This window comes from Ranitomeya imitator, chromosome 2 (assembly GCF_032444005.1).
Source record: "Ranitomeya imitator isolate aRanImi1 chromosome 2, aRanImi1.pri, whole genome shotgun sequence".
NCBI classification, from domain to species: Eukaryota; Metazoa; Chordata; class Amphibia; order Anura; family Dendrobatidae; genus Ranitomeya; species Ranitomeya imitator.
The window spans coordinates 184,090,427-184,116,062 of NC_091283.1; the positions used below are offsets into that span (position 1 = coordinate 184,090,427).

The 25,636-nt window shown below is 42.0% G+C and overlaps 1 protein-coding gene across 3 annotated transcripts in view; it reads left to right on the forward strand.

Moving 5' to 3' along the window:
• The window catches only part of PIP5KL1 (phosphatidylinositol-4-phosphate 5-kinase like 1), a 40,545-nt gene that overhangs the window by 8,989 nt on the left and 5,920 nt on the right, over positions 1-25,636 (forward strand). For all 3 annotated transcript variants that reach the window (XM_069748239.1, XM_069748241.1, XM_069748240.1), the window contains exons 3-7: positions 7,800-7,973; positions 12,557-12,610; positions 12,913-13,067; positions 17,140-17,264; positions 24,889-24,923. In XM_069748239.1, coding sequence (XP_069604340.1) covers positions 7,800-7,973; positions 12,557-12,610; positions 12,913-13,067; positions 17,140-17,264; positions 24,889-24,923 — 543 coding nt within the window. The remainder of the gene's footprint in view (positions 1-7,799; positions 7,974-12,556; positions 12,611-12,912; positions 13,068-17,139; positions 17,265-24,888; positions 24,924-25,636) is intronic.

Below are 25,636 nucleotides of genomic sequence, written 5' to 3' on the forward strand. Positions count from 1 at the left end.
CTATAATACTGTATGGAGGACAATTTGCTGCCCATAATACTGTATGGAGGACTATGTGGTACCTATAATACTGTATGGAGGACTATGTGGTTCCTATAATACTGTATGGAGGACTATGTGGTATCTATAATACTGTATGGAGGACTATGTGGTATCTATAATACTGTATGGAGGACTGTGGTATCTATAATACTGTATGGAGGACTATGTGGTTCCTATAATACTGTATGGAGGACTGTGGTATCTATAATACTGTATGGAGGACTATGTGGTTCCTATAATACTGTATGGAGGACTGTGGTATCTATAATACTGTATGGAGGACTATGTGGTACTTATAATACTGTATGGAGGACTATTTGCTGCCCATAATTCTGCATGGAGGACTATGTAGTACCTATAATACTGTATGGAGGACTATGTGGTATCTAAAATACTGTATGGAGGACTATGTGGTACCTATAATACTGTATGGAGGACTATGTGGTTCCTATAATACTGTGTGGAGGACTATGTGGTACCTAGAATACTGTATGGAGGACTATGGTACCTAGAATACTGTATGGAGGACTATGGTACCTAGAATACTGTATGGGGGACTATGTGGTACCTAGAATACTGTATGGAAGACTATGTGGTATCTGTAATACTGTATGGAGGACTGTGGTACCTGTAATACTGTATGGAGGACTATGTGGTACCTATAATACTGTATGGAGGACTATGTGGTACCTAGAATACTGTATGGAGGACTATGTGGTATCTATAATACTGTATGGAGGACTATGTGGTATCTATAATACTGTATGGAGGACTGTGGTATCTATAATACTGTATGGAGGACTATGTGGTTCCTATAATACTGTATGGAGGACTATGTGGTATCGATAATACTGTATGGAGGACTATGTGGTATCTATAATACTGTATGGAGGACTGTGGTATCTATAATACTGTATGGAGGACTATGTGGTACTTATAATACTGTATGGAGGACTATTTGCTGCCCATAATTCTGCATGGAGGACTATGTAGTACCTATAATACTGTATGGAGGACTATGTGGTATCTAAAATACTGTATGGAGGACTATGTGGTTCCTATAATACTGTATGGAGGACTATGGTACCTAGAATACTGTATGGAGGACTATGGTACCTAGAATACTGTATGGGGGACTATGTGGTACCTAGAATACTGTATGGAGGACTATGGTACCTAGAATACTGTATGGAGGACTATGGTACCTAGAATACTGTATGGGGGACTATGTGGTACCTAGAATACTGTATGGAAGACTATGTGGTATCTGTAATACTGTATGGAGGACTGTGGTACCTGTAATACTGTATGGAGGACTATGTGGTACCTATAATACTGTATGGAGGACTATGTGGTACCTAGAATACTGTATGGAGGACTATGTGGTATCTATAATACTGTATGGAGGACTATGTGGTATCTATAATACTGTATGGAGGACTATGTGGTACCTAGAATACTGTATGGAGTATTATGTGGTATCTATAATACTGTATGGAGGACTATTTGCTGCCCATAATTCTGCATGGATGACTATGTGGTACCTAGAATACTGTATGGAGGACTATGTGGTATATATAATACTGTATGGAAGACTATGTGGTATCTGTAATACTGTATGGAGGACTCTGGTACCTGTAATACTGTATGGAGAACTATGCGGTACCTGTAATACTGTATGGAGGACTATGTAGTACCTAGAATACTGTATGGAGGACTAATTGCTGCCCATAATTCTGCATGGATGACTATGTAGTACCTATAATACTGTATGGAGGACTATGTGGTATCTATAATACTGTATGGAGGACTATTTGCTGCCCATAATACTGCATGGAGGACTATGTGGTACCCATAATACTGTATGGAGGACTATGTGATTCCCATAATACTGTATGGAGGATTATGTGGTGCCCATAACACTGTACGGAGGACTATGTGGTATCGATAATACCTTATGGAGGACTATGTGGTATCTATAATACTGTATGGAGGACTATTTGCTGCCCATCATACTGTATGGAGGACTGTGTGGTACCTGTAGTACTGTATGGAGGATTATGTGATTCCCTTAATACTGTATGGAGGACTATGTGGTGCCCATAACACTGTACGGAGGACTATGTGGTGCCGATAATACTGTATGCATGGCTATAAGGGGCCCATATTACTGTATGGAGGACCATGTGGTGCCCATAATACCGTATGATTTCTATATATGCCCCTGATGGTGGCATTCCCAACTACAACTCTCGCAAAAAAAGTACTCATAGGTTTAAGTTATAGCTTTTCCAACCCCTTCACGACCTGACTTCAAAGGTACATCATAGGTTGTGTCTCCCCATTTGATGTAGGCTCCGGCACTGCGCCCGCCTATTTTGAGGCAGATGACAGCTGATTTGATCATGTGCCCTTAACAGCAGCAGGTGGAACCGTGTTCCATCCGCGGCTGTTAACATATTAAATGCAGCTGTCAATCTCTGACAGCAGCATTTAACATGAGTGCGCTAGAAGCGCTTCACAAGCCACGCTCATTGGCACCCCTATCACAATTGCGGGGCGCCGATGAGTTGGCATGACAACTGTGGGTCTGCAGGAGACCCGCATGCTTGTCATTGCAGATGTGTTGTGAGCGCTGACCCGTGGCCGGCGTTCATAGCAGATGATTCTGGCTGCACATCCTGAAGCTTTGCTATGTATGGCACAAGCAATTAGACGATCGCAGCTTCAAGTCTCCTAACCTGACTATTCTAGCAAGTAAAAAGTAGAAAAAAAGTTTAAAAACATTTTTTAAATAAATATAAAAGTTTAAATCGCCCCCTTTTTGCCCCATTCAAAATAAAATATAAAAAATGCCCATATTTGGTATCGCCGCTTTCAGAAAAACCCAAAATTAATCCTTTTTATAAACTGTGTAACAAGAAAAAAAATCGAATCCCCAGAATTACATTTTTTTTGGTCACCGCAACATTGCAATAAGGGGCGATCAAAACATTGTATATACCCGAAAAATTAAGACGCTACGTATCTGGGAAAATGGCACCATTTTCTTATTTATTTATTATAAACTTTGGATTTTTTTTTCACCTCTTAAACAAAAAAAAACAAAACTATGTTTGGTGTCTGTGAACTAGAAATGGAGAATCCTAATAGCAGGTCAGTTTTAGTATTCAGTGAACATTGTAAAGAAAAAAAAAAAAAACAATTGTAGAATTGCACTTTTTTTTGCATTTTCACCGCACTTGGAATTTTTTTCCCCGTTTTCCAGTACACAATATGATAAAATCAATGGTGTCGTTCAAAAGCTCAACTCGTCTTGCAAAAAACAAGCCCTCACACGGCCATATTGATGTAAAAAAAAAAAAAAAAAAGTTATGGCTCTGGGAAGAAGGGGATCAGAAAACAAAAACGCAAAAGAGGAAAATCACAAGGTCATGAAGGGGTTAAGAAAGGGTGGGGAGAAAAAAAAACAAAAGCGCAAAATTAAAATCTGGTTGTTAAGGAGTTAAAGGAGTCCTCTTGTACTTTATGCTCGGTAAGGTCTCCCATACTTAGGCCTGATCAGACGGGTGGTCACTAAGTTTTAGCACTATGGAGGTATTGGGTACATGGACCGCAATGCCCGGACTGACCGCGAGTCTCCTGGTCCAAACTTGCCTCGTATATGGAGTCCGGCCCCCCGCAGTCAATCTGGACATTGTGATCGGTACATGGGCCATGATATAAGAGCCCGTCCCAATATCTCCAAGGTACCGGTAGAATTTAATGACCGCCGAATATTTTTTTGGCCCCTTCTCTAGTGCACATTTTGCAGCATTTGTTCCGCCTAGAAGACCAGGCTTGCCAGTTTCTCTCCCGTCTACTGATGCCGTATAATCGATGTGTGCTGACTTTTCCAGCGAGCTATTTGCAGTCTACAAATTGTCTGTGGGATTGCTTGTGTGCCGTCCTCCCTGTACTGCAGTGATTTTAATGGATCAGGCTATTATATGGGGTGCGGGGAGGAGGCGTCCGCCGCAGAGGAGCAGGTGATCCTATATGCACCCTGCCATCCGAGCCGCCTGTATAGGGGGGGATTTTCCACAGCTGGTGGGTGCAGATCTACAGTACTACTGTCCAGGGAGGGTCATTGAGGGTGAGCGGGGGGTGCGTAATAGGACAGGGTAGCAGATATGTAGAAGGAAATATTATACCGCAATCATCAGCAAGAAGGAGCGGAGACGGACTCACTGTGAGTTATTATGACCTGATGACACGTGGGGGCTGACAACTGTGACACATGGAAGAATGGAGGGGAAAGGAAGACGCGACTCAGTCCACAGTGCCATGATTAAGGTGAGCAGCAATTCTCTGTGCCCTGCCTATCATGTGCCCGTTCTGCATCACAGACCCTGACCAGTCATGGACTAACATAACTTGGATCGGTTTCAAACTTGCCTAAAATCAATGTCGTAAAGTAATTCACTTTTTATCATCACATTTTTCTGGTCATAATTCAGTGCAAACTAATATCTAGATTCTGAATTATCCTGCAGGAGCCACTAGAGGGAGCCAGACTAACATTAGTCTGTAAGCTCCTCGGCTCCCCCTGGTGGCGCCTGTAGGAAGACAGAATGTCAGGGTTTTAGATTTGAAATCTAAGTCTGTGCAGAGGATTTGGAGCTCTGTGTTAGGAACATTTGCTTTGAAGATGTTTAAAGAGAGAAACCAGAAAAGAATGTAAAAAAATATATAAATAAAAAACACTTACGGTATCAGTTTGCAATAATTTTCATGTTATTCTTTTCTAAAGTAGTGACATAAACTTGTATCATCTGTCTCAAATTCCTTAAATATTTGTTCTCACCACCTATTGTATCACTGGACATGCATTAACTTTTGTGTGTTTACTTTGATTAATCTTTGGAAAATCTTCATCAATCTATATATATATATATATATATATATATATATATATATATATATATATATATATATATATATATATATATATATATATATATATATATATATATATATATATATATATATATATATATATTGGTTTTTTTCCTTCCATTATTCAAGTGACTATGTCTGAGCTGCAATACCAGCTATGACCTGTGAACAACAGTGGCACTGTCTGCCATTGGAGCTCCTTTCTTCACTTTATTCACATGTGCAACTTGAAAGAGTCTGGATATGCCAGGGTGAATGTTATCCTGATGCAACATCATCCATCATGACCAGTTTGGTGGTTGGTAGGTCATGTAATCCTCCAAATGATGGCCAATGGCTCCCTGACTGCTGCCGTTTCGTACCATTGTCAGACCTTACTCTGGTACAGCTGGTCCTGGGTTCCTCCTGATGCAGGGCAATGCCCGACCTCGTATCCGTGACGAAGACAGTGACGCCAATGACTGATCCGCACGTTCCCTAGACCTGAATCCAACTGAGACCCTCTGACACATTTTATATCAGAACATACAATGCCGACACGCAGCGCCCAGACTGTCCAGTCGCTCACTGATCCAGGTCTGGTGGATGAGATCCCCTAGGACACTTTCCACCATCCCATCAGGATCATGTGCAGGAGTGCACACAGGCATGTCAGGGCCTTACACATTACTGGGTCACATTATAAGCTGCCATCATGGTTTTGTTGCAATTTTTTTTCACTGATTTTTGAGGTGATTTGGAATCCAAGCCCTCTATTAGTTGATGATTTTGGTTTCCATTGACCGTTGATAACAAATTACACAATTTATATCCGTAAAGATTTGCAATTAAAATCTTTTGTGGTGCTATTTAAGGGCCTTGTGAATTATTGGGGGCCAGTATATATACACTGCTCAAAAAAATAAAGGGAACAATTAAACACCACAAGGAAACTGCAAGTCAATGACACTTCTGTGAAATCACCCTGTCCAGTTATGAAGCAACACCAATTGTGAATCAGTTTCTCCTGCTGTTGTGCAAATGGAACAGACATCAGGTAGAAATGTTAGGCAGTTAGCAAGACAACCTCTATAAAGTGGTGGTTCTGCAGGGGGTGACCACAGACCATTTCTCTGTTCTCATCCTTTTTGGCTGTTGTTTCGGTCACTTTTGCATTTTGTCATTGCTCTCACCCCTAGAGGTACTGTACAGTAGCATGAGGCGGTGTCTACAACCCACACAAGTGGCTCAGGTAGTGCAGCTCATTCAGGATGGAACATCAATGCAAGCTGTGGCAAGAAGGTTTGCTGTCCAGAGCATGGAGCAGATACCAGGAAACGTGGAGGGGGCTGTAGGAGGGCAACAACCCAGTAGCAGGACCGTTACCTCCTCCTTTGTGCAAGGAGGAACAGGAGGAGCACTGCCAGAGCCCTGCAAAATGACCTCCAGCAGCCCACTTACATCCCTGCTCAAACTGTCAGAAACAGACTATGAGGGTGGTATTAGGGCCAGACATCCACAGATGAGAGTTGTGCTCACAGCCCAAAACCGTGCAGGGCGATTGTCATTTGCCACAGAACACCAAGATTGGCAGATTTGACATTGGCACCCTGTGCTCTTGACTGATGGGAGCAGGTTCACACTGAGCACATGTGACAGACGTGATAGAGTCTGGAGACGCCGTGGATGGAGAGCGATCTGCTGCCTGCAACATCCTTCAGCATGACCGGTTTGGCAGTGGGTCAGTAATGGTGTGGGGTGGCATTTCTTTGGAGGGACGCATAGCCCTCCATGTGCTCGCCAGAGGTAGCCTGACTGCCATTAGGTACCGAGATGAGATCCTCAGACCCCTTGTGAGACCATATTCTGGTGCGGTTGGCCTGGGTTCCTCCTTATGCAGGACAATGCCAGACCTCATGTGGCTGGAGTGTGTCAGTAGTTCCTGCACGATGAAGGCATTGAAGCTATGGACTGGCTCACCCGTTCCCCAGACCTGAATCCAATAGAGCACATATATAGGGACATCATGTCTCATTCCATCCACCAACGTCACGTTGCACACAGACTGTCTTGGAATTGACGGATGCTTTAGTCCAGGTCTGGGAGGAGATCCCTCAGGAGACCATCCTAAGCCTCATCCGGAGCATGCCCAGACGTTGTAGAGAGGTCATACAGGCACGTGGAGGCCACACACATTACTGAGCATCATTTCCTTGTCTTGAGACATTTCCACTGAAGTTGGATCAGCCTGTTACTTCATTTTCCACTTTGATTTTGAGCATCATTCCAACTCCAGACCTCCGTGGGATATTAGTTGTGATTTACATTGATCATTTTCGTTTTATTGTTTTCAACACATTCCACTATGTAATGAATAAAGATTTGCAACTGGAACATTTGATACAGTGATAGCTAGGATGTGGGATTTAGTGTGACATTGATTTTTTTGAACAGTGTGTAATATATATATAATGTGTGTTACAGTTTATATTCTGTATAGCTGTAACATCAGATGAGCATCTGTGAAGGCTGATGACACACGGCTCACATGGTCGGATCACACCCTCTTGCAAATGCTCTGACAGTGCAGGACCGAGCCTGGAACCATTGTGTCATCCTCATTCTCTGCCTCCCGTCCATGGAGCACTCAGTGGTACTGTGCCAGTGCTGTCATTTTCTGCCTCACTGATCGTCCCTCTATCTGTGTCCAGTCTATCACCGCTCACATCTCGCCGTTGTCATCATTCCGATATCCGTTCATGGTGCTGTATTGATTTATATGTTTGATCCTCTCTGTACAGTTGATCTAAAAAAAATGTTCCCCCTTATTTTTTCTTTAGGGGGAGTCACGAGGAAGCTCGAGGAGACGCGGATTTTTCTGGAAACTCCGACAAAGATGGAAACTACTTGGTCTTTTCGAAATCGATAAGGATCACGAGTTTTACCCACTGACCTGCGATCTGAAAGAAGGACTGAAAGATGCTGTGCAGGACGCCATCCAGAGCGAGGCCGCGGTGAGCCATGTGGGCTGTGGGCATCTGTCTGACCCTTTAAGGGGTATTCCCAACTGGGCACGTTATTACCTGGCCACAGTATATGTGCAAAGCTACCAATCGCTGGGGGTCCCACCGGCCATAAGAATCGGGTTCCTGCACAACTTTTTGGAATGAAACAGTGGCCGCCCATCCATATATTGGCTCTGTGATTGCAGAAGAAAGCCGAGTACAGCGCTGCGCAGTGAGTACAGCACTGCCCAATGAGTACAGCGCTGCCCGTCCGGAATTTTATAGCCTCCCCTCTTGGGATTGCTGACGGAAAGTTGATAACATGCCAAGTTGGAAATACCTCTAATGATACAGCCATTATATATATATATATATATATATATATATATATATATATATATATATATATTGCTAGATGGTAGCCCGATTCTAACGCATTGGGTATTCTAGAATATGTATGTAGTTTATTTATGAAGATTTTAGAATAATACGTTGAATACACAGGATTCAGACTGCGCCTGTTGCTGATTGTTCGCGGCCGGCCACGTAGTATATAGCACAGCCACGTAGTATAGAGCACAGCCACGTAGTATATAGCACAGCCCACGGAGTATATAGCACAGCCCACGGAGTATATAGCACAGCCCACGGAGTATATAGCACAGCCACGTAGTATATAGCACAGCCCACGGAGTATATAGCACAGCCACGTAGTATATAGCACAGCCCACGGAGTGTATAACAGCCCACATAGCATATAACACAGCCACGTAGTTTATAACAGCCCACATAGCATATAACACAGCTCACGTAGTATTTAACAGCCCACGCACGCAGTGTATAACACAGGCCATGTAGTGTATAACACAGGCCACACAGTGAATGTCAGGCCACGTAGTGTATAACAGGCCACGTAGTATATAGCACAGCCACGTAGTGTATAACACAGGCCACGTAGTGTATAACAGAGGCCACATAGTGTATAGCATAGCCACGTAGTATATAGCACAGCCCACGTAGTATATTGCACAGCCCACGTAGTATATTGCACAGCCCACGTAGTATATTGCACAGCCCACGTAGTATATTGCACAGCCCACGTAGTATATTGCACAGCCCACGTAGTATATTGCACAGCCCACGTAGTATATTGCACAGCCCACGTAGTATATTGCACAGCCCACGCAGTATATTGCACAGCCCACGTAGTATATAGCGATGTGGGCATCATATCCCTGCTAAAAAAAAAAAAAGAATTAAAATAAAAAATAGTTATATACTCACCTTCCGGAGCCCCCAGATCCAGGCGAAGCATTTACCGATGCTCCTCGCGCGCTCCAGTCTCGAGTGCATTGCGGTCTTGCGAGATGATGATGTAGAGGTCTCGCTAGACCGCTACGTCAACATCTCGCGAGATCGCAATGCATGGAGCGGTCACCGGGGCGTCGCGAGGAGCGGGGAAGCCTGTTCTGGATCCGAGGGGCCGACGGACGGTGAGGATATAACTTTTTTTTTTTATTATTATTGTTAACATTAGATCTTTTTACTATTGATGCTGCATAGGCAGCATCTATAGTAAAAAGTTGGTCACACAGGGTTAATAGCAGCATTAACGGCAGCATAATGCGGTCCGTTAACGCTGCCATTAACCCTATGTGAGCGCTGACTGGAGGGGAGTATGGAGCGGGCACTGACTGCGGGTAGGAAGGAGCGGCCATTTTGCCACCGGACTGTGCCCGTCGCTGATTGGTCGCGGCAAAACAGCCACGACCAATCAGCGACTTGGGATTTCCGTTACAGACAGACAGAAAGACGGAAGTGACCCTTAGACAATTATATAGTGTAGTGTAGTTCGCTGCCAGACTATGGCCGTCGCTGATTGGTCGTGGGCGTTTTGCCACGACCAATCAGCGACTTGGATTTCCATGACAGACAGAGGCCGCGACCTGTAATATCCGTGACAGACAGACAGAAAGACGGAAGTGACCCTTAGACAATTATATAGTAGATATGTATATCTACTATATAATTGTCTAAGGGTCACTTCCGTCTTTCTGTCTGTCTGTCACGGATATTCATTGGTCGCGGCCTCTGTCTGTCATGGAAATCCAAGTCGCTGATTGGTCGTGGCAAAACGCCCACGACCATTGCCACAACCAATCAGCGACGGCCATAGTCTGGCAGCGAACTGGCCGCTGCTTTACTGCCCTGCAGTCAGCGCTGAGCACTCACACAGGGTTAATGCCAGTGTTAACGGACCGCGGTGTAACGCACTCCGTTAACGCAGCTATTAACCCTGTGTGACCAACTTTTTACTATTGATGCTGCGTATGCAGCATCAATAGTAAAAAAAATCTAATGTTACAAATAGTAATAATTAAAAAAAAAAGGTTATTCTCACCTTCCGACGTCGCGTGCTGTCCTCGGCAGTGCAAGCAGCAGGTTCTGGTGCTAAGGATGCTATACGAGAAGGATCTGCCATGACATCACGGTCATGTGACCGCAACGTCATCGCAGGTCCTGCGCTCATACCAACCCTGGGACCGGAAGCTGCCGCGTGCACCGCACACAGGCTCCAGGACTACAAGGGGCCTTCGGAAGGTGAGTATATGTTTATTTTATGCCAAAGAACAAAAGAAGTAATGGAGCGCACTCGCTGAAGGTCCGGTGCAGGTAACTTTATTCACACAAGGTGAAAATCATCTTCACGACCGGGGGTGCCGAACAAAGAAAGGTAGCCTCGCTACCTTTCTTTGTTCGGCACCCCCGGTCGTGAAGATGATTTTTACCTTGTGTGAATAAAGTTACCTGCACCGGACCTTCAGCGAGTGCGCTCCATTACTTCTTTTGTTCTTTGGCATCTACACGTGGATTGTTTCCAGCGGAGCTTCGCACCCAGGACCGGACATAGTGGCCCGTCACATACAGGTGAGCGGTTTCCACCATATGCCTTGGTTGTAGTGCTGTCCGGCTGTCTCTCTTGTCTTTTGCATATGTTTATTTTTTATTTTAAGTCTTTTTTTAAACACGTATATAGTGCCCACTTGCTATATACTACATGGGCTGTGTTACATATTGCGTGGGCAATGTTATATACTACATCTCTGTGCTATATACTATGTAGCTGGGCAACATACGTCACTGTGCAATATACAACGTGACTGTCCAATATACTACGTGGCTCTGCTATATACTACGTGGCTGACCAATATACTACATACCTGTGCAATACACTACGTAGCTATGTTATATATTACTTAGCTCTGTTACATACTACGTAGCTGTTATATACTACGTCGGTTGTGTTATATACTACGTAGCTCTGTTATTGTTATATACTACGTCACTGTGCAATATAGTACGTAGCCTCTGCTATATACTACCTACATATTCTAGAATACCCGATACGTTAGAATCGGGCCACCATCTAGTGTGTGTGTATATATATATATATATGTGTATATATATATATATGTGTATATATATATATATGTATATATATGTATATATATGTATATATATGTATATATATGTATATATATGTATATATATATATATATATATATATATATATATATATATATATATATATATATATATATATATATATATATATATATATATATATATATAAACTAAATCATGTGTGATTTCATTTTTCCCTTTTCTTCCTAGTGCGATACTTTTTTTAAGATCATTATTTTCCTCTTGTCAACATATTTTACTATATAATGTACAGAAAAATGGGGAAAAAAATACAAGTGAAATGTCAAAAAGGAGGTTGTTTCTGTGGCATGCATGTTTTGGGGGAGGTTGGTGTGAGAAAAAATGTTTATCTAATGGGTTAGATCATTTTATATTTTGATAAATCGACTCCGTAGCACTAAATATGCTTCTTCTTTTTTTTAAGGAAGGGGATGGGTCAAACTTTTTTTTTTTTTTTCTTTTTACATTTCACTTCAATTTTTTACCCCAATAAGGGACTAAATATAATATTGTTTTGTCACTGGTACTATATACTATATAATAATTCTTCAGTATTGAAGTATATAGTAAAAAAGAACAAAGGTTATGGTCCTCTATAAAGCCCGGCATGTGGCAAAGTTTGACAGGGGCATTTTTGGGGTGTGGAGCTGGGTTAACTCCCTCGCACTCCCCATGACATACTAGAACGTCCTGGAAAGGAAAGGCATTAAAGGGTCTGTCTTATTTTTTTAAAATGTGGCCCCTGGGAAGCTCTTCTGATCATCCTGGTAGCGCAGGAACGGTCCTGATGTAACAGAGTCTTTATCTAAGAAAAGACATTGATTTGATGTGACTCCTGTTTGACTGGTGGGGGGATCCAACCATTTAATAGAACCTGGGTTCCCGGTAGTGTCATTCGCACGTCCGATCGCTCTCCTTTGACACTAAATGTCTGTTATCTGGTAAAATTCCTTTAATCTGTTAATCCAGAAAGTCCTAATCCAGATCTTGTTTCTATTACAGAACAGTATTATAATGATTTTTTTTCTCCGCTCTTTGGCTTCTATGTGACTGGAGGCGACTTGTGGTTTTGTACATGTTAACTTCAAAATAATTTTCTTTTGTAGCAGCCGATTCTTACAGATGAGGATTTCAGCGCTAAGCTCACGCAGGGTCACGAGGTACGTCTGGGGTGTAATTTTTATCCTTTACTCCATCCTTCTTTATAGGGGGTTCTGATTCTTAAATCCCATTTTCAAATACCAATGGGTAAGAGTGTTATGCTTCATTTCGCCTGTGGAGGCACTGCAGGGAAATTGAACACTTCTGGTCAGGTTCTTACAGCTGATTACTGCTAGTCGCAGCAGCAAGACACTCTGTGATCAGATTAATAGATGGGGACCTTCTTAAGAAATACAAACATTTCCTAAAAGGTTAATCTTACAAACCGACGGCTATTTTCATGGTGTTCTATTTGCTACAGGGATATGACATGAGGACGTACGCGGGGCCGGTGTTCAAGCATTTTCGTCAGTCTCTGGGTATATCAGAGGAAAGTTACCAGAGATCTCTGTCTTCCTGTGGACTGTACCTTCAATTCATTAGCAACTCAAAGAGCAAAGCGGACTTCTTCCTGACGTGAGTATAAAGGGTTAAGTACAGAAAAGTCGCCAACGCTCTGCCACCTCCATAATTGCAAAATCCAGACCTTCTCTGGTATTAACATCAGCACAAACACAGCGCCCTGTTAAAAATCGTTATTTACCAAAAATATCTAATCAAGACTTAACCAGGTGCGTTATTCTTAAAAGAAAAATGTCATGATATTCTGACGAAAGTATAGTGGTTTATTGAGTTATCCACCATCGCAGCAAAAACATAAAAGGTAGATGAAACAATTACAAACAGAGTGTCCATGTGTAGATATCAGCGCTTCTCCTGTTACTCATCTTTAAAAGGTAGAAGTCATCTGTCTGTGTGAAAGTCTGAAGTCATCATGGCATGGAGTAGCTAACAGCTGCTGTTCCTCGTGTCTTGTCCCATGTCCATGGAGAATGATGGTGAAGAAAGGGAGGTGACCGTCCCACGTGACAAAAAGCCCTCCACCCTCCTTAGAGACGTTATTTATATGGTTTCTACAGATCACGTGTCTTCTGTATATGGAGTTAACTTATACTCTGAGCTACATACACAGAAATAGCTTTTGATAGTGTCAGCAAGAAACCATGTGCTCGGTACAGAATAAAAATAAGAATAATTAATATTTAACAATTCCCCCTTTTGAGGGTGACAGACATTGATTGGAACCCTCAAATTAAAATATTAATAAAATCTACTTTCTTCTTTGGCAAAATGATGTAATAAATAATATTATTAATAATAATATCGTTATATGTTCTCAATAATATAATGATATGTAAATTCATGTTATGGTAATTCATGTTATGGTAAGCCGTGACTAATATTCATATAAAATATATATTATACTTCCCTATATCTACTTGAAGCATCTCAGGTCTGATGTCATCTGGTCTTCATATTGATGTCTTCTTGGTTCTTTTAAACAATCTTTATTATAAGTCTTTTGAAATAGGATGATAGCATGTAGATATGTAGAGACCGTGTGTCATGTGTCAATCAAAGTCCATAAATTCAAATGTTGATAAGAAAACAAAGTTCATAGATGAAATGAAGCTTTAATATCTGTGCAGTGTCACCTTTAGAAACCTGGACTTACATTGGCTCGCCTTGGAAATCATCTGGAATCCTCATATCGTCCGCACTGGTCTTGGGACAGGTGTGACGTCTTTGGTCAGCACAGCAAGGGTTACATTGACTCTTCCTTGCCAAACATAGCACCATAACCAGTCCTTAGTGCACAGGACACATGTCAGGGTTGTAGCGTCCTGACAATTACCTGAGTGTTCACCAGCTTTCATGGAAGTCTTATAGGTGATAGGAAACCACTGGAACGTAATAACACAGTTCATCTTTGATACTGTACTCAGTTGTCAGTGATGGATGCTGTAGTTGTTGTCAGTAGTGACATGAATTGTATTTGACACAGTCTATTATTTCTCAGAAATCATAGCATTGTTACCTTGTGGAACTTCTGGATAACGGCTTTTCTTCTTGCAACTTTTAAGAATCAATTGAATTTAGAAAAATGAAAAGTCTTTATTAACGTATCTCCGGTATCTTGATTGAAGTCTTCATTCCCTATTCTATACCAAATCTGGTAATTTCCCTAACTTATAATATCACAGCGTACCATAGCAATCAATAATATCCATATAATTATTAAATGATATTAAAATGAAATTTATATTTAGAAAATAAAATAATAATAATAATAATAATAATAATAAATGATATATTATTTACCATATTCTTCATGTGATTGGACATTTTTATGTCGTAGGTGTAATTTCTTCTTGAACCCATAGATGTCAGTATGTCTTTTATGTAACAAGTGCTGATATTTATTATTAAAACTTTATTAATTTATGTTCAGTAAACCAATAATATGTAAGTATGTATAGCCATGAACCAAAATAAGAATATATATATGAATAAATGAATGAATGAGTGAAAGAATTGTTGTATTTAAATTCGTACAGACCAATTTATAAATCCTTTCAAAAATGGCCATAAAAGTAAACGTACATTCTTCCCGGCCAATCTTCAATTTTAGAAGAATATCAAGATCTGGATAATTTTCTTTCAATCCACAGAAAATCAAAATTCTTAATCTTTCTACATCAGTCATCTTTTCGTGGAACTCATCCTGCATTTCTAATGAATATCTTCTCATAAAAGTTACTGGCAGCCAAATTTTAAACAAATTATTTTTCTCCTGATTAGTCAAATCAAACTTATCAGCAAAACTTTCAAATATCTCTGAATTTCTGCACACATGGATTTTGTCATCATATGCAGGAATGATTTTGCATAATTTTAGCAGGATTTTCCTAGATTTAAGTTGGAGTTGGGCCTCTGAGTCGTCTATTTTTAAGGGCAATGGTACTTCTGTCCCTCGTAGATCATCTTTGTCAGTTTCTCCTACGCTTCCTCCATCTTGTTTTTCATCTTGTCACGTCAATGTCACTTTGGGTGGTCATCGTCATTACAGATACGTGCGTCACATCTTTCTCACTCTTCTCATTACAGTCAATCTTGGGAACATCATTAGTTTCCTTAGAAATTCTTTCTACACTGTCTTTTTTGGACTTCTCTGTCACAAACTCGTTAAATACATAAACCATATGTAAGATATTTTTAAGTTGCTCTTTTTCTTTTTTCTTAGACATTAGCTTAGAATCTAAATTCAAATTCGAATTCGCTATTCTGCATTCTGCAAATAAATTAGACCAAAATATTTCTAAGCTAGATCCGTACAAACTTACAAATTCTATCTGACTTGATTTAGCATATGAATTTATCAAATCCATTTGTCTTACCTTGAAATCTCAGCTTGTAATCCCTTTGCTTTTACAACGCTGGGCTCCGGACTTCAGCACGGCTATTTTTAGCACATCTATCTTCAGCACTACCAGTGCTTGCTGTCAATCCGTCTGACACCTGTTAAAGTCTTCGTAATTCGTAGGTTCTTGTATGAGTTCTTTGTGACTTGAAGTTTTGAAGTGGAATTCCTGAATACTTGCACAATCTAGCGGAACTCTTCTGTCTTCCCCCGTGTGCAAGAAGAAGGAAATTCACGCAAAAATAGCACAAAAAATCAAAACTGGCTGGCTAGGCCAAATGTTAAAAATCGTTATTTACCAAAAATATCTAATCAAGACTTAACCAGGTGCGTTATTCTTAAAAGAAAAATGTCATGATATTCTGACGAAAGTATAGTGGTTTATTGAGTTATCCACCATCGCAGCAAAAACATAAAAGGTAGATGAAACAATTACAAACAGAGTGTCCATGTGTAGATATCAGCGCTTCTCCTGTTACTCATCTTTAAAAGGTAGAAGTCATCTGTCTGTGTGAAAGTCTGAAGTCATCATGGCATGGAGTAGCTAACAGCTGCTGTTCCTCGTGTCTTGTCCCATGTCCATGGAGAATGATGGTGAAGAAAGGGAGGTGACCGTCCCACGTGACAAAAAGCCCTCCACCCTCCTTAGAGACGTTATTTATATGGTTTCTACAGATCACGTGTCTTCTGTATATGGAGTTAACTTATACTCTGAGCTACATACACAGAAATAGCTTTTGATAGTGTCAGCAAGAAACCATGTGCTCGGTACAGAATAAAAATAAGAATAATTAATATTTAACACGCCCCCTGCTGAGAGCTTCGTGGCCGAGCAGCTGGATGCGGCCTTACATCACCAAGCGCAATGCAGAGTGTCAGATGGAGTGGTGTAAAGTCGTCACCGCTTGACTTCTCCAAGGTCGACTTTCCTCCCTCGATCATGACCCAAGTCATAGATGACTTCTGCTAATTGTGTGTTGGGTCAGACATCAATGGCTTTTAACCACAAGTCTCTCAAGCTGTTGCTTAATTACAACTTCCAGAATACTGTGAAAGTCAAATACTGTCAGGCGCATGCTGGGAGCTGTAATCTTGCAACCGCTGGAGAGAAGCATGGTTAGATGTGACTTCAGAATTTCGAGCCAGTTGGAATGTCTGGAATATCTCACAATTGTCTGCTCCGACGATGAATCTCACATTTGGGAGTAAAAGGGTCTCTCTTTGCAGAAATGACAAGCAGCTTTTTCTGAAGACACAGAGTAAGAGAGAGGTTCACTTCCTCCTGCAGATATTACCCAAGTACATCCAGCACTTCCAATCCTATCCGCACTCCCTGCTGGTGAAGATACTGGGTGAGTAATACTTGATAGGGTCATATACCCTTAACATTGAAATTACAGCACCAAGAAGGAAAAATGGCGGGATTCTGGAAATCACAGGATGGATAGGCAGGTTACTGATCTGCAAATTATGGGAACATGGAAATAAAATTCTCAAAACATCTCGTATTTTTTTTCGACCTGGAGTATGAGTGCAAATTCCCGGCACTTAAAGCCTTGGCCACTATCACTGAGGATATTAATGTTCGTCTGAGGAAGGTTCTGCCACGCTGAATGCACTTGGGCAAATCATCAAGATCCGCTGCTGGCAGCTCCTGTGTAATCACCGACCCAGGAAGTCCCCGATGTGCTCAATGGGAGACAAACCAGAGATTCTGTAGGTTATGGCAGCACACTTAGGCCATACAAGCTGCTTACAGTAGCACAAGCAACACACTGCCAGGCAGATCTGTGATGTCCTTGCACAAGACGCAGCCAGCAGTGGATCTTGATGATTTGCCCCAGTGCGTTCAGTGCGACAGAACCTTCCCCAGATGACCATTAATATTGTCACTGATACAGCAGCCGATGCTGTAAGTGCCAGGATTTCTAGTAAAGCAAGTAACCCTTAATATGCAATGATGATATAGATAAAACATCAAGTTTATTAAATTCAAATTAAAACAATGAGACAGCTACAGACCGGTATATACATAAATCACACAACTATGCACTCTAAAATACCCTGTTGATGGCACCTATGAACAATACCTGCCTGTCAGCAGAGGTTGGCACCCTAAACATAAATACGAGACTGGCGCCCCCCCCCCCCCCCCCCGCTCCCCGTCGGCTGACCCTATGACTCCTAGTATGCACCCTGTTAAAGGTGTCACAGATGCCTCGTCATTTATACTCAACCGGAAAGAGATAGGCGGGATGAAAGGAACAGTTAAGTGTGTATATATATATATATATATATATATATATACATATATATATATATATATATATATATATATATAATATAGATGCACATATATCTTGGCCTTTTTGTGACAGGGTGAGTTACACTGACTAAGACAATAGTGCAAACTAAACAGTGCTCGTGCTTAAAAATCTAAACCTCACTACCTCTGACCCCTACTGATATGCGCCTGCCTGCCTGTGGGGGTTGGCACCCTACTTGTCAGCGGATATGGTGCCCCCCACTCCTCGGCGGCTGACCCTGGGACACCCTACTGATAAACTGGTGATAGTCCTCAGACTGATGGTAGCCACACATGTATATAAACACGGAAAAGCAGGGCAAGAAAAATAGTACTAATCAGCTCTAATCTACAGCTGAAGATTGCATTATATATCTGACATAATAGCAGAGGATGAGAAACGATACTTATCAGAGATGATGTCTAATATGCCTCAATGCTTTAAACCTCAGCGGATCATCAGGAGGCCATGATATGTAGATGCATACATCAGCCGACAGGGTCAGCCGACGGGGAGCGGGGGGGGGCGCCAGTCTCGTATATATATATATATATATATATATATATATATATATATATATATATATATATATATATATATATATATATATATATATATATATATATATATACAGGTCCTTCTCAAAAAATTAGCATATAGTGTTAAATTTCATTATTTACCATAATGTAATGATTACAATTAAACTTTCATATATTATAGATTCATTATCCACCAACTGAAATTTGTCAGGTCTTTTATTGTTTTAATACTGATGATTTTGGCATACAACTCCTGATAACCCAAAAAACCTGTCTCAATAAATTAGCATATTTCACCCATCCAATCAAATAAAAGTGTTTTTTAATAACAAACAAAAAAACCAACAAATAATAATGTTCAGTTATGCACTCAATACTTGGTCGGGAATCCTTTGGCAGAAATGACTGCTTCAATGCGGCGTGGCATGGAGGCAATCAGCCTGTGACACTGCTGAGATGTTATGGAGGCCCAGGATGCTTCAATAGCGGCCTTAAGCTCATCCAGAGTGTTGGGTCTTGCGTCTCTCAACTTTCTCTTCACAATATCCCACAGATTCTCTATGGGGTTCAGGTCAGGAGAGTTGGCAGGCCAATTGAGCACAGTAATACCATGGTCAGTAAACCATTTACCAGTGGTTTTGGCACTGTGAGCAGGTGCCAGGTCGTGCTGAAAAATGAAATCTTCATCTCCATAAAGCATTTCAGCCGATGGAAGCATGAAGTGCTCCAAAATCTCCTGATAGCTAGCTGCATTGACCCTGCCCTTGATGAAACACAGTGGACCAACACCAGCAGCTGACATGGCACCCCACACCATCACTGACTGTGGGTACTTGACACTGGACTTCAGGCATTTTGGCATTTCCTTCTCCCCAGTCTTCCTCCAGACTCTGGCACCTTGATTTCCGAATGACATGCAAAATTTGCTTTCATCAGAAAAAAGTACTTGGGACCACTTAGCAACAGTCCAGTGCTGCTTCTCTGTAGCTCAAAAGTGGCTTTACCTGGGGAATGCGGCACCTGTAGCCCATTTCCTGCACACGCCTGTGCACGGTGGCTCTGGATGTTTCCACACCAGACTCAGTCCACTGCTTCCTCAGGTTCCCCAAGGTCTGGAATCGGTCCTTCTCCACAATCTTCCTCAGGGTCCGGTCTCCTCTTCTCGTTGTACAGCGTTTTCTGCCACATTGTTTCCTTCCAACAGACTTACCATTGAGGTGCCTTGATACAGCACTCTGGGAACAGCCTATTTGTTGAGAAATTTCTTTCTGGGTCTTACCCTCTTGCTTGAGGGTGTCAATGATGGCCTTCTTGACATCTGTCAGGTCGCTAGTCTTAAGGTACCGTCACACTAGACGATATCGCTAGCGATCCGTGACGTTGCAGCGTCCTCGCTAGCGATATCGTCCAGTGTGACAGGTAGCAGCGATCAGGCCCCTGCTGGGAGATCGCTGGTCGGGGAAGAAAGTCCAGAACTTTATTTCGTCGCTGGACTCCCCGTAGACATCGCTGAATCGGCTTGTGTGACACCGATTCAGCGATGTCTTTGCTGGTAACCAGGGTAAACATCGGGTAACTAAGCGCAGGGCCGCGCTTAGTAACCCGATGTTTACCCTGGTTACCATCCTAAAAGTAAAAAAACAAACAGTACATACTTACCTACAGCCGTCTGTCCTCCAGCGCTGTGCTCTGCTCTCCTCCTGCTCTGGCTGTGAGCGTCGGTCAGCCAGAAAGCAGAGCGGTGACGTCACCGCTCTGCTTTCTGGCTGCCCGGCGCTCACAGCCAGACCAGAGAAGCAGAGCGCCGAGGACAGACAGCGGTAGGTAAGTATGTAGCGTTTGTTTTTTTACTTTTTAGGATGGTAACCAGGGTAAACATCGGGTTACTAAGCGCGGCCCTGCGCTTAGTTACCCGATGTTTACCCTGGTTACCGGGGACCTCGGGATCGTTGGTCGCTGGAGAGCTGTCTGTGTGACAGCTCTCCAGCGACCAAACAGCGACGCTGCAGCGATCCGGATCGTTGTCGGTATCGCTGCAGCATCGCTATGTGTGACGGTACCTTTACCCATGATGGGGGTTTTGAGTAATGAACCAGGCAGGGAGTTTATAAAAGCCTCAGGTATCTTTTGCATGTGTTTAGAGTTAATTAGTTGATTCAGAAGATTAGGGTAATAGGTCGTTTAGAGAACCTTTTCTTGATATGCTAATTTATTGAGACAGGTTTTTTGGGTTATCAGGAGTTGCATGCCAAAATCATCAGTATTAAAACAATAAAAGACCTGACAAATTTCAGTTGGTGGATAATGAATCTATAATATATGAAAGTTTAATTGTAATCATTACATTATGGTAAATAATGAAATTTAACACTATATGCTAATTTTTTGAGAAGGACCTGTATATATATATATATATATATATATATATATATATATATATATATATATATATATATATATATATATATATATATATATATATATATATATGTGTGTGTGTATATATATATGTATATATATATACATACATACATACATACATACATACATACATACATACATACATACATACATACATACATACATACACTAAGCTGTTCCTTTCATCCCGCCTATCTCTTTCCGGTTGAGTATAAATGACGAGGCATCTGTGACACCTTTAACAGGGTACATACTAGGAGTCATAGGGTCAGCCGACACGGAGGCGCCAGTCTCGTATTTATGTTTAGGGTGCCAACCTCTGCTGACAGGCAGGTATTGTTCATAGGTGCCATCAACAGGGTATTTTAGAGTGCATAGTTGTGTGATTTATGTATATATCTGTCTGTAGCTATCTCATGGTTTTAATTTGAATTTAATAAACTTGATGTTTTATCTATATCATCATTGTATATTAAGGGTTACTTGCTTTACTAGATTGATTTTTTTTTACTCTTTTGGCTGTATATCAGCCTATGGTTAGTATAAGTGCCAGGATTTCTGCACATGGCCCCTACTCCAGACTGAATAAATCAAGATGGTTTGAAAATTTTATTTCTATTTTGTCATCATTTGCAAATCATTATCCTGTTTGTCCATTCTGTGATTTCCGTCATTCAACAACTTTTAGTTTTTGGTCTTGTAATTTCAATGTTGAAGAGTTTATATAGATATATAGATTATACATAGCTGTAACGTGTGTGTGTGTGTGTGTTAAACAGGAATATTTATTGAGGTGCTTATACATCCAACAGAACTGAAAGGAAACAGCCTATCTCCGGCATAAGGGAACAAAATAAACAGTCCGTACACAGGCACATGCGGGCTCACCCGTTCAGATAAATGTCCACCTGTCTTTCAAGTTTTGTCACCAGCACCTGAGGTCTTCACACTTCTCCTCCCAGACACAGACCTCAGTCTCTCACCCCTGCGGCAATACTGCCACTTCACCTGGCTCAGTTTAGTCTGCCACAAACTGTCCTCTGCAGCTTCCATCAGAATCTACACCCTGCTCAGTTCTCCAGCAGACTGCGCACCAAGTGAGCCTACTTCCTGCTTCTAGTAAAAAGCTATGCAGGTGCCTCTAATAAAACCCTGCAGAGTAGGGATTTAACCCTGTCCTACCTGGCTTTGCTACATATCCTCCCTCTCTGCCCAAAGCCGAGGGCTGGGCACCATCTGTCAACCCACAATGAACCCCGTCCTGTCAAGGCTAGAACAAGCTGGTATGACATACCTTCTGGGGCTTCTTTTTTACTAGTTGGTAAACTTTATAGTGGCCCTCACTAAATTTTTCTATCACTTCATAGTACACTTGCCACTTGGCAAGAAATTGATTTTCCACAGTGGACACCAAGACGCGCAGGGGGTTTCACGGCAGTCACCGGACTATACTCCCTCAATCATGCCTTGAGGCGCTCTTTTACCTGGCCCCTTGCCTGGCCAAATGTGAAAACTGAACACCGGTTCCTGGATCCTGAAGAACAACATTTACCACTCTTACATTTTCCAGAGTTAAGTTCCAGAGTTACAGTACAGACCAAAAGTTTGGACACACCTTCTCATTTGAAGATTTTTCTGTATTTTCATGACTATGAAAATTGTACATTCACAGTATGAATTAACACATGTGGAATTATATACTTAACAAAAAATTGTGAATCAACTGAAAAAATTGTCTTATGTTCTAGGTTCTTCAAAGTAGCCACCTTTTGCTTTGATGACTGCTTTGCACACTCTTGGCATTCTCTTGATGAGCTTCAAGAGGTAGTCACCGGGAATGGTTTTCACTTCACAGGTGTGCCCTGTAAGGTTTAATAAGTGGGATTTCTTGCCTTATAAATGGGGTTGGGACCATCAGTTGTGTTGTGCAGAAGTCTGGTGGATACACAGCTGATAGTCCTACTGAATAGACTGATAGAATTTGTATTATGGCAGGAAAAAAGCAGCTAAATAAAGAAAAACGAGTGGCCATCATTACTTTAAGAAATGAAGGTCAGTCAGTCTGAAAAATTGGGAAATCTTTGAAAGTGTCCCCAAGTGCAGTGGCAAAAACCATCAAGCGCTACAAAGAAACTGGCTCACGTGAGGACCGCCCCAGTAAGGGAAGACCAAGAGTCACCTCTGCTTCTGAGGATAAGTTTATCCGAGTCACCAGCCTCAGAAATCGCAGGTTAACAGCAGCTCAGATTAGAGACCAGGTCAATGCCACACAGAGTTCTAGCAGCAGACACATCTCTACAACAACTGTAGGAAACCACTGCTAAGGACAGGCGACAAGCAGAAGAGACTTGTTTGGGCTAAAGAACACAAGGAATGGACATTCGACCAGTGGAAATCTGTGCTTTGGTCTGATGAGTCCAAATTTGAGATCTTTGGTTCCAACCACCGTGTCTTTGTGCGACGCAGAAAAGGTGAACGGATGGACTCTACATGCCTGGTTCCCACCGTGAAGAATGGAGGAGGAGGTGTGATGGTGCTTTGCTGGTGACACTGTTGGGGAGGGAAAACTCTGTCCACTAACACACTTTCCACCATCTTTGCCGGAGAGCAGGCCTGTGCTGAAGCCATTTTTGCATCCGCTCAACCGTCTGAGACCGTTGAGATTTGTCTTTTTGGTAACACCAGAGGTGCACCCGTTGTGCCTGGACCTCTAGGTTTACGCCCAAACGTGCCATAATCTCAGCCTTCACCATGCCGTACTCCTTGGCATCTGCAGAACACGTTCATAATATGCATTCTGTGGTTCCCCAGTAAGATACGGTGCCAGGACCCCCACCCATTGCTCCAGGGGCAGTTTTTCCCTGTCTGCCACCCTCTCAAATACAGCCAGGAATGCCCCAACTTCATCCACCAGTCATTTTCTGCAAGGCCTCCCATACTGTTCTCACATTGATACCATTCTTTTAGCTGGTGGAAAGTGCAGTCTCCCTGCATCGGATAGTTTCCGCTAAGACAGCCATTTGCGGTTGCTGCACCTAGACTAATTGCTTCACAAGCTCCTCCATACTATCTGACCATGTTGTACAATGCTGACGCTGCCTTTACCCAGGACATACAGACTTTATCCCACAATCATCTATGCTTCTTGGGATTTTTGCCCACAGCCAAAACACCAATTGTAAGGATTTACTCACTTTTAGGCACCTGGCAGCATTCACACAGGCACATAGTTTCTGGGTCAAACAGAGAGGTTTATTGAAGTGCATAAACTTCCAGCAGAATGGAAAACAAACAGCCTATCTCCAGCATAAAGGAACAGAATAAACAGTCCGTACACAGGTACATGCGGGTCACCTGTTCAGATAAATGCCCACCCATCTCTCAAGCTTTGTCAGAGAGACCAGCACCTAGAGGTCTTCTCACATCTCCTCTCAGACACAGACCACAGTCTCTCGCCCCTGCGGCAATCCTATCACTTCACCTGACTCAGTTTAGTCTGCCACAAACTGTGCTCTGCAGCTCCCATCAGAATCTACATCTAAGTGAGCCTACTTCCTGCTTCTAGTAAAAAGCTATGCAGATGCCTCTGATCAAACCCTGCAGAGTTGGGATTTAACCCCGTTCTACCCGGCTTTGCTACAATATGTATGCCTATATGTCAGCAACCATTGACACCTGAATCATGTCACTTTTCCTGTCTTTTTCTCTAGGTGTGCACAGTATCACCAGAGCTCAGGAGAAAAAGGTAAGAAGCTGCGTGTTCTGTCTTCATTGTATGCCAAGTTTTAATTATCATTTTTAAAATCTCTGATTCCTTTCAGTAGAGTTAAATCTAGAGGCCACAATGTCTAGTTCTCAGATGTGGATAGTTGTATCCAGTATAATGTCTGTGCTGCTGAAGTCTGGATAGGCAGGATGACACCACTAACAGTGTGCCCCTGGGCTGTGTTCACACTACGTTCGGACATCATGTACAGCATATGTCTTCTATAGACCTGACTGTATAATATACAATGGCATAAGTCAGGGCTGCACATTGGGCACATACGCCATGGGAAGTGGTATACAGTACAGACCAAAAGTTTGGACACACCTTCTCATTTAAAGATTTTTCTGCATTTTCATGACTATGAAAATTGTACATTCACACTGAAGGCATCAAAACTATGAATTAACACATGTGGAATTATATACTTAACAAAAAAGTGTGAAACAAGTGAAATTATGTCTTATATTCTAGGTTCTTCAAAGTAGCCACCTTTTGCTTTGATGACTGCTTTTCACACTCTTGGCATTCTCTTGATGTGCTTCAAGAGGTAGTAACCGGGAATGGTCTTCCAACAATCTTGAAGGAGTTCCCAGAGATGCTTAGCACTTGTTGGGCTTTTGCATTCACTCTGCGGTCCAGCTCAACCCAAACCATCTCGTTTGGGTTCAGGTCTGGTGACTGTGGAGGCC